Source organism: Crassostrea angulata, chromosome 5 (assembly GCF_025612915.1).
Source record: "Crassostrea angulata isolate pt1a10 chromosome 5, ASM2561291v2, whole genome shotgun sequence".
NCBI classification, from domain to species: Eukaryota; Metazoa; Mollusca; class Bivalvia; order Ostreida; family Ostreidae; genus Magallana; species Magallana angulata.
This window is the reverse complement of record NC_069115.1, coordinates 18202701-18214214: the sequence shown is the minus strand read 5'-3', so window position 1 is coordinate 18214214 and position 11514 is coordinate 18202701. Positions and strand designations below refer to the sequence as shown.

At 31.8% G+C, this 11514-nt stretch overlaps 1 protein-coding gene across 1 annotated transcript; it reads right to left on the bottom strand.

The window, feature by feature from the left end:
• Positions 1–2125: 2125 nt before the first annotated feature.
• On the bottom strand, positions 2126–10369 carry LOC128185179 (uncharacterized; the record flags this gene model as incomplete). The annotated part of the gene is made up of 12 exons (XM_052854843.1): positions 2126–2401; positions 2521–2623; positions 3447–3535; positions 4233–4410; positions 4724–4795; positions 4952–5025; positions 5567–5698; positions 6921–7038; positions 7172–7243; positions 7495–7574; positions 8115–8267; positions 10264–10369. Coding segments are annotated over 12 exons (1434 nt in total), but the record flags the coding sequence as incomplete, so codon positions are not given.
• Positions 10370–11514: the final 1145 nt, after the last annotated feature.

The window sequence follows — 11514 nt, the reverse complement described above, 5'->3', positions numbered from 1 at the left end:
ATCAAGCACAATAAAGGTGCTTCGATTTTTGTACTATAGTGGTATAAACGGAATCAAGAAATTTATATGAATTACTTATAAGTTCTTCAAATTTGTGTTATCTCATGAGATAACAACATTCTTATAACAGTCGTTGGTGGATTAATCTATATTTTCTTTTTTTTAAATCTTGTCATTGGAGATTTCGAGAATTAAACGATTCTTGAATTTCTGATTGACAACATCTATGTAATTTTTGTCGACCATGTCTTTTAACAGTTAGTCTGAATTCCCTTGGGCACAAATTTTGGCCCTTTATTTGCTTATTGATTTTAATATTCATATGAAGCCAAATTTATTCAAAAGCTTGTGCAAGAAAATATGAAACACTTGCTTTGACCTTGAACTCGACATTAAGATATATTGATGATGTTCTATCACGCATATCTATTGAGATTTTATCTCTCAGTTAATTCGCTACGCAAGGTCATGTTCTACGTATGAACAGTGTCTAAGGCAAGGCAATCTACTGACAAATGAGTTGATAAAACAGGACTATCAACAATCTCGATTAAAGTCATCTTTTTGTAAGTTCTATGGTCGATACAACGACCTTGTCAGTAAATACAATTTTACAATCGGTCGCATGCTGACCGAAGTTTTTTTTTATACCTATTTGTTATACCATAATTAATAAGCTTATATCTACTAATTTTCCCGTCTTTCTTGATTTCGATAACAGGAACACAGTGTGAACGGTCAGCAGAGGATGCTCACTCCACCATGACACCTGATCTTGCGTCTATTTTTTTAGAGGTCAATGTTTGCTCCCCTCCTTTTTTGAATTTTTTCATTGGACTTATAATGAAACACTGCTCGTAATCACTACATGTCATGCATTAAACATTAACAACATTACATTCACTCTTCTGGTAACTCAACATATCCCAGTGAGCATGAAAGACACATGTGTCATATTTTGATATTTTATAAATATATCAGTAATAGAAAAAGACGTTAATGGTAACCTAACAACAAAACTATGTGATAAAGTGATGATTTTAATATCTCATTTGTCATCTTCATTTACTTAATATGTAAAAATAAACCAGTATCACTTGCTTATGGGATTAAAGTCTCTCAGCTTATTCTTTGTGCCAGAGCAGCATGCCCTACATGAAAACAATTTATTAACCGAGCTATTTACAAAAAAAGTTGTGTGAACCTCGATTAAAACCCAATACGCAAGTTCTATGGTCGATTTAATGACATTGTCAGAGGGTACAATGTTTTATTTAGACAAATCCTGATTGACGTTTTCCATACTTGTCGGACCATTATTTATACACCGAACTAGCTACGGTTTCTGACGTTTTTTTATAGTCTTGACAATTAGCAAACAGCAAGTGCGACCGGTCGGCAGGGGATGCTTACTTCTCCTAGGCAGCATATCGCACCCCTATCATTTCAGAGGCCCGTCTGGTGTGTGAATGTTTGAGACGGTTGACAGCTTGTTAATGTCATAAATGTAAATGTCTGTATTATGCTGATTATATCCTTACTGACACTGATTTTTGGCACATGCTTATACATAAAATAAGTCTTATTTGGACATCGTTTACATTGCATGCCGATGATATTTCTTCCGATATCGATCTTAATTATTTGCTTAATATGCTCGTGACGTCATCAGAATCAGAAAATACATGTATGCTACGTTATATATATATATATATATATATATATATATATATATATATATATATATATATATATATATATATATATACTGTTACTTTTATCAATGTTAATTGAAATCTTTTGTGTAATAATTAAAATGTATGATGCAGTTGCCCGGTGTCATATAATATTTTGATACCCGAAACGTTAACCTGGGTTCAATATATTATGCGGTATAATTAACCCATGTTTAATCAACACTGCGAAATATTGATCTCAACTATAAAATATAAAAACCCTAGTTCCATATTTTATGTCCGCGATATATTAAACTACATTGTACTCTTTAATTATAATATATTGAACCCCCCTCCCTGATGACTATGTTTGTGCAGGGGTTTCAAAATATTAATACCGCAATATATGTCTGCGTTGACAAAACAGAGAAAAAAGTCAACAAGGAAAATAAGGAGACATCTAAATGTTTAATGGTTTTTAAGCTGACAAAGAGCATAATGAGAGGCAGTGCAACTCGCAGCCTGGATGTGACTCGAGTGCAAGCTGTATGTGACAGCACACATATCACTGTAAGTGCCTTGCACGTTGGACAGGAAACTAGATGAGACCGTCCTTCCAGTGGACTCCCAAATGTATGTAGAGTGTGTGTGACTACTGGTATGTTTCATAGCGTCCACAAACATGTGGTCGTATTGATGGTAACCAAAGAAATCAGAGAAGGAGCCTATTATAAAAAAAAAGGTGAATTTACCTGTTTTCTTGTTGGTTATATATTTATTATATGAGTTTCAGAAAGCTTTTAAAGTGCTTTAAGTTAAAAGTAAATGAAATTTGAGTTTCTACCAGATGTTCCATGCTTCAATAAGTAGATGTGGTGTGTGACAGCTGACAATTGGGAGGGATCCGTAAAGGTGGCCAGGTGCCCGCAGTGTCTTTTGCAATAATCCTACATAATATATATATATATATATATATATATATATATATATATATATATATATATATATATATATATATATATATATATATATATAAAAGAAATTCGTCTGCTACAAATCAAATAAAATCTAATATCTAGAATTTCAGATCGGGTTTTAAATATTTTTGATGTTTGATCGGTAAGCCAAATTTATATTTCATTATGTTATCATATATGTTTGAACAATGTCAATTCTTAAAAAAAAATGTAAATATTATTCAAATATGAAATTAATAATGCACAAAAGCTCTGCATTTATGATAAAGTTTTATTGTATATAATACTTGAATGTTGAGCATTACTACGTTTAAAACGAGGAAAATGTTTTAATTGTGATAGGGGGAAATTGAACTCTCATTTAAGGAATGAATTCAATATTTATTTGTTTTATACGATATAAAATGGTTTGGGGCAGTTTACAAAGCGGTTTATAAAAAAGCGTAAACTGTTTCAAACCATTATATATAGTATAAACTAATAAATATTGAATTCATTGCTTATAATTTAATTTTTTTACTCTTTATTGTAGATAAAAACGGCCATTTGACCTTTAAAATGACGTTAATTTGTACAAAATTCAAACGTAACGTCAGGCGTATTGATACGTTTTTGACGTTAGTCTTACAATGAGGCAACATTCTTTTTACGTAAAAATAATTTTTTAGCCAATCAGAAAGCGCGTTACAACCAGATTTAAATTATTCTGTTTTTAATTGTGTTTATATTTCGTTTTTCAGGTATTTGCCGATTTTGTTATAAAGTAAATGATCAAGTAAAAATATTTATGAACCTTCCCGTGCTGCCGTGTCCCGTGTGTACTCGAGATGAAGTAGCACTCATTGCTGACTTGAAAATGATTGGTTCCTTTGCACTGGCATACTGAAACAACGGCATTCCATCAAATACTTATATAACCAAAAAAAAAAGATCAACTCATTATTTTTTTTCTCATTTGGTGGATTAACATCTGATATTTATATTTCAAGAAGTCGTTTTAAGAAAAAAAAAGTCGGTCTCTTACGATATTTTGGGCGATGTTGTAGAATCAAAATATACCAGTACAATTACGAATACGAATACGAATTTCAATATTCTTTAAACTTAGTTTAGTTTATTCCCCATCACACATTGGCACAGTAGCAGATATAACAACTCTAAGTATTCAGTTCATTTCCTTCTATTAAACAATATGGTTGAAACTGCTTTTCATGTCACCGCAATAAGAAAACAATGATAGTAAGAAGAGACCTACCTGTGACAAAATTAGAACATTATTCATCGAAAAAAGACTGCTGTACTACTTTTTAAGTACTAGTAGTTAAAATCTTTAAGATGTGTATTTAGTATCAAAAAAAGTAACAACGGTTAATTTTGTAAGTCGATTTCTGTAAAGATTAACTTTGTCCACAATTTAATCTTTACGTAAATTTGGAAGTCTCAATGGCTTGATCTATATCTATGAAATCAAGTTATACTGACATATAATGAAGAGGTTTTCAATTCAAAGCAAAAGGATAAGACTTTTCTTATTTATACAATACAGTGAATTGTCTCCTATAGTATTGTGCATTCTTACATGGATCTTTGGTTGTTGTTCTTGTTGTTGTGGTTGTTGGTGTCGTCGTCGTCGTTGTTGTCGTGGTTGTCACGGCCTTAAGATTGCCGTTACAGAGGTTACCATCACAACACGCACCTGCCAAAGCCCGCTTACGTCCAAACGTGTTCACCGCCATCGAAGCTAAATGGCTGCATAACTATGTAACATAATTTTAATCAAACAGCATGCCATTTTAGCTAGGAAGTAGGAAGACTATAAATCAAATTCATCTGGTAAACAAGTGTCTGAAATGATATATTGTATAAATGTAATTATATTGGAAAAATTCATTAATCATTTACATTAATTGACAGTCTGAATGATCACTGGACATTCAGTGGTACACTTAACCAAGTGCATTAACCAAAATTGCTCTTTGCTATACAAATCTATAAAGAGTAAGTCAAGATTGCATGTACATGTTTACTGTGCATGCATAGGCTATTGCTATGAAGAAACAAAAATCATACTAAATCGGGTGCACATCCAAGCCGAAAACCGTGGTCAGAGTACGCAGTGATTGTTTCTATTCCGTAACAATTCTACAAAATTAGAAACATTAGGACATAAAGGTGCTTTCTGTAATTATTATTAGAATTTTTAAGCATACAGCATTTACCACATTTTTTCAGAGAGAGAGAGAGAGAGAGAGAGAGAGAGAGAGAGAGAGAGAGAGAGAGAGAGATAGAATAACAAACCTCTCCTTGTTGACAAAGACGTGTGGAGGTACACTGACTGGAATCAGAAACATAGTCACATTCATAGCACTGTTCTGAAAAGAAATAAAGTTTCACTGACCAATAACATTGCATTGTCCAGCTACTATTTAAAATCACATGAACCGTGTTTAAAGTCTAGTGAATAATACAAATGATTTAACAAATGCACACGTTTACGCACAACGATGATAGATTATAATAGTTCCAGAGCCTTTGAAAAATTAAGTTGGAGTCAAAATTGCCTTTAATAGTTTAATTAAGCTTATAACACATATCTTTTTTGAATCAGTTGCAAATAATTACGACAACATTATATATCAAAGATCGAATAAACATAGAGAACTTCATGTCACATTTCATTTTCTATATTCTTAAGCAATACCGTGTATTCTCATAATGTTAAAAGCTTCTATCTATCTATCTATCTATCTATCTATCTATCTATCTATCTATCTATCTATCTATCTATCTATCTATCTATCTATCTATCTATCTATCTATCTATCTATCTATCTATCTATCTATCTACTTTTCATTTTAAATAATCATATTTGTTAGCACTACGCAACAAACAATAATTTCAACGTGGCCTACTGCAGACACCACAAGTAACAGGGCAAATTGTTTTGGCACAAGTTGTGTTACACATGTTGGCATCTGAGGACAGAAGGTCTCGACAAGCGTCTTCATGAATGTCTGTACAGGAGGCAGCGGTCTTTCTCACAACTGAAGATAACGATGAAAGAATGATAATTTAGTATTTGATCGATATTCGTCTTTTTATATGAGCGATCAAACTTTATGTAAAACATAAGAAAGGTAATAAACAAATGAGTTTTTAATGCAAATAATTATTGTACATAATATATGTATGAAAATACAATAGGAATGTAACGCATAGGTTTTAGCTCACCTGAACCGAAAGTTCAAGTGAGCTTTTCTAATCATCGGTGGTCCTTTTGTCCGTTTGTCTATCTGTCTGTCTGTCTCTTTGTCTGTATGTATGTATGTCTGTCTGTCTGTCACTCGTTCTGTTTGTAAACTGATCACATATTTGACTTACTGCCACTGGGACAAATCTAACAAAGTTTAATACAAAGCAGTTTTCTGGAAATGGGATTCTAAAATGTCAAAAAAAACGACAAAACATTTCTTAAATGGAGATAAATACGAAACAGTGAAAATATGTAGCGTCTCTTACAAATCTTCATCAAATGAACTACTCAACCAGAAACACCAAAATTTACACTAAAACACTTTTATAATGTGAAAATCAAAATGTTTATATCGTGACAGTCACTTCAATGCTGGGGTCCAAGGAGGGGTTTAAAGTTTAACATATAGAAATATAGGTGAATGTTTATTTATCCATCTTCTCAAAAACTACAATGCTACAAACTGTGAGATTTAATACTATGCAATCATCCTCATATTATATAAAGTGTTAAAATTGTAACTCTCGGAATTATTCCCGAAAAGTTTAACATAAAAATATATTGGGAAAATGCTTTAAAATCTTTAAAAAGAGTTCTACGCAAGCGTTCTCAGATATTGTAGATTCTAAATTCTTAAAATGATGACTCTTTCACCTTAACTAGGGCCCTAGGGATCGTGCAAAGTATAACATAGAAATAAAGTTTTTCTTCTAAATGTATATCGGGAAAATGTAAAATGTGAAATTATTATGCAAGCATCATATGATAATATAGGTTTTACATCTTGAAAACCATGACCCTCAGTGCTATATGTATATTTAAAAAGGGGTTCAAAGTTCAACATAAAAGTACATACTAGTATATAAGAGTTGATTTCGATAGATAAAAAATATGGTATTTTTTTCTACATGTATATAGTTTTCTTAATTTTTCAGAATCGATGCCTTAACATCCTCTACATCAGAATATATAACTATTTATACAGAATTTCGTAAGAATTGATGTGAATTTACCTTTATTTTTGTTTTCTCTACTAACAGGAAGCGTTCTGGTTGTAGTTGGCTGGGATTTGTTGTTGTTACACAGGTCAATGGAACAACACATCGTGTTGCCGTTGTCATTGTCACAAACCTGAGTTCAAAAATTTCTCACAAATAATTCCATTATACGTGTATAAAGAACAGACAGGATAAGTTTCTCCAAATTTATATGAAAGTACAAACAGGATAAAGTATTGGACGTTCACTAAAAAAAGAATACTTACATTTCCTAAAGCACATCCAAGTGCAAATACTTCTCTAAAGTCGTGCGTGAAAGATTTTGATAGAACACATTCCTAGGACGTTGAAAACAATTCAGCAGATTTGTGAAAATTGGTATTAAACAATTTAAACGATTCTTTCTCCTCTTTTTTTTTTGGGGGGGGGGGGGGGTGGTCATTAGGTATGATTTGCTTCAACTTTTTTATTATAAACATGTACTTTGATTATGAAGTTTTTTCGTTGAACATTTGACAGGTATGGAGAGATAAATAAAACGTATGTATAAAATATGAATGAACAAAAAATTTGTGAAACAATAGCTCACGAAGTCCTTGCTTGGACACTCTATTGTTGTGTTACAGTTCTCAGGTCTAGTCACAGCTCCACACGAGTAGCATCGTAAAGCTCAAAATAAAACAAAATACTCGTTTAATTTTCACAATTTTGATTTACGAAAATATTGATAACTTTTAGCCAGTGTCACATTATTTTCAAAATACTATGTTAACTGTTCATATCTGCATGTTAACTAAGATTTTGTAACCATTTAGCAATCGTATAAACAAACACACAGGCAAATATTATTTTAGTCAGAAACTTGTACAAATTGTTGATAAAAAAGCTACTCTATTATACAGATAATTTTAAATGTACTTGTTGTAATCAGAATAGAAATTAGTGCTCACGTGTTTCGTTTAAGTTGGGAAAGAGTAAAAAAACCCATAAACAAACAATATGTAAATCACATTTGTGTATTTATATCACTTGGCCTCCATTTATATGTTATACTTAATCTTATATTCTTATATGCAAAAGTTATATATCATGACGTGGTAATACCGGAAAATCAGATTCAATGATAAAATCTTAAATTATTTTGATAGAATAATAACAACAAAGGCAGTAGAAATCTTCAAACTTTAACTACTGTCCTTTTTTTCTTACCACATTTGTGACAGGTTCTCGGACACAGGGTGGCGTAACAACTCCCATCGTCACACATCGCTGGGTTTTGTGTGGCAAACTCCTGACAGGCGGATGTGCTGACGTCATTACAAGCAAATACAAACTGAATGACGTATAAGATTGAGAATGTAACTAAAATGTAACAAAAAGAATAATTCAGCATATAATTTATACTCCATCCTATGAACTATCACCATATTAAAGAATATCAAAATGATATTAATGAATTTAAGTTTATTTGAGTTTAATTAAATGAGCATTTAAAATATGCATAAAAAGCATATGAAATCTCAAAGAAACACTTTGTTCCATGATAATCTCTTTCCGAAAATATAAAAAAAAATCGAAAATTCAAAAGAAACGATGTACCAAAAGCTAACGCGACATGTTGAACAACAACAATATATATCAAGAAGTTACATGTTTATTATTAGTGTGTCGTCGCTATCCTGAATTAGGTTGTGTAACTCCGCAAATTGTATGAAAATATTAAATGTTTATTAAATGTTTATTTCTTCACAATTACTGCAAAAAAGAGGCATTCACTTGTGGTTTTTGCATTGGTAGTAGATTACCAATTCACTCCATTAGAATAGTGAGAATTAGAGTCTATTAAGTCTTATATACTGTAATACAAAAAATTAATGTATATTTCGTTATCAACCGTTTTTTTTCTTCTATTTTTGATGTAATAAATCCAGATGATTTATGTGCATTAATTTGCCTTGATTGCTGACACAAATACAAAATACCAATACAGTGGGGCCTCAGATATCCGGACGCCAGATATCCGGACGCTTCACTTTCCGGTCGATTTTTATTGGGAACGGAATTTTTACACAATAATTTGTCTCGTTTATCCGGAATTCCGCGTTCCGGATCCGGACGGTCAAATTTTACCACATAATACAGTTTTCCTTTAAATTTTACCTCATTTAACCGGACGGTCACATTTAAGTGAACGGGGGCACAAAAGTTTTTTATGCACAAGTGCAAATTGGTGTAAAAACATCTGACACTGGTTGTTGGTTTTAAACAATGCCTTCGTCCGGTAATCGGGGGCACCTGTGTCACGCTATGTACTCGACCGAGGATATTACGATAACCATGGATGCGACATGCTTAATTGTCGCCATTTAACTTATGAACTGTTATTGTTTGATTAGATGTCATGAAAATTGTTTAATTTGTGTTTTAAAAAGTCATCTATTGATTGAATTAAAATTCTATTAATCATAGTGTGATTAGATCGGTCGTACGCCTATTCATTTTAAAACGTAATTGAAATGAAATATTTGATAATTTGAGTTCTGTTTACGATAGTTATTAAGACCGCTTGGGATGTTCAGGGTATCGACATTAATTTTATATCGTGTGTTCAATTAACAGTGTAATAATAATTTATGCCAAACATGGCGTGGATGAGTGTTCACGCTACTTGTAAATATCGCTTGGGTGCAATTAACTCTATAGAAAGATAGATACGTAAAATTAGCTTGGGTAAGTTCTGTCAATGAAAAAATAGCTTGGACAATTATCAATAAGGGAATATATACAGATTTTCACCCATTTTCAATCATCAAATGTTGAGCAGCTTCAAACATGTCAACACCACTGGCCAAGAGAGCGAGAGTTGCGATCACCGCTAGCTTGAAGAAAAAGATTTGTCAGTGTAAAGTGGAACACCGACTTTCTTCTCTTCGCTTTGTTATGCGAATGTAATTAAAATATCGGTTTAATACAGTGACTGTTATGTACATGTACATGTGTTGCCTTGAAGAATGTAGTGCTTGGTTTCCTGTGGAAAAAACATACCTTAAATAATGTTTTAACAATATTTTGTTTTGTTAATTTAAAAAAAAATCTAAACTTTTTTGTAGTGCTTATGGCTATCAAAATAAAATATTTAATTGTATAATTAATTAATGAGTTATGTTTCCATAAATATTAAAAGTAAATATCACAATTCAGATATCCGGACGCTTCACCTATCCGGACGATTTGGCCTGGGGACAAAAGTGTCCGGATAAGTGAGGCTCCACTGTACAATATCAATTGAATAAAATGAATTTAACGGATTCTTAAATCTTAATTTTGATTATCGATATCATTATTAATATAACCTTACCTAATATTGGAATCCATTTTGCAGCCATGTCAGTTTTATCTAGAAGCCCGATATGTTTCCAGTATAGATAAGATATCAGAAGGAATAATTTTAACACCAGGATCAGTTATAAGTTATAACATATTCTGCTTTGTCGAGCTGAAAGCATGACCAAACACAAAAAGGTGTTTCGTTCAATTTATCATAGTGGTATTCAAAGAAACAAAAAGAAAATATGAATTACTCTCAAATTTTTCAAACCATTAAAATGCGCATAAGGTAACAACATTCTTATTACAATGGTTATTTATGAAATAATCAAAGGATAAAATGATTTAAATGAAATGTAACATCTTAAATATAATGTTAGATATGTTATATTTATTCGGTTTTTTTTTTCAAGCCGAGAGCAGTTTGAGTACCCACGCTTTCACTCAGCCTTTCATTTGCATAGCGGTGTTACACTTTGCTATGGTTTCAACTGCAGATATTCAGCGAAAGTTGTCAAAAATAGCTCTATGAAGGCGTAACATTGATATTATATTGTAGAATATTCATAAATTTCCTAAGGTATTAGCTATATTTGGGCTCAGGTCAAATCATGAAGAGGATTCACCACGCCTAGCCTTTGTCATATTATGATAAACAATCGCGTTATGCCTTTGACTCAGGTCTTAAATTGCTTCATGATCCTGACGCAATAGCTCGTTAGATATAATGATTATGACAATAACAGTGTTCCATACATTTAGGGAAAACGAAATATGTTCCTAGTATACAAAACTGAATATTAAAAAGAAGCAGATAAAAGTATAATGAATATTTGAAATGATTAACTGTTGACAAAGAGAAAACAACAAGGTCCTAAGGATTCCTTGCAAATGAGTAAAATGAAAGTTTGTACGCAAAAATGTTTGAAAATGAAAAGATTTTGTGCGCTTAAATGATAGTTTTCAGTTTTCCTGTGTGTTATTTCGAAATTATAATCGGCATTTCGGTTATTTAAGTTATCGTTGTTGCTAATGTTCGAGTTTTGCAATAATGACATCATAGATGAGCTATGAGCTCCGAATAACTTTATTGAAAATGAAATTACTGGTTAAGATTCATTTATACATATGTAACAATCTTGAATAAAAAAACCGTATGCAAGTAGAATTGATAATTGCATAACATATAAATTATTTCTGCATTTGCATCTGGGCAATTAAACACTCTGCGCTTAAAATTAAAAAAAATGTGTACAAAACAACAACAACAACAACAACAACA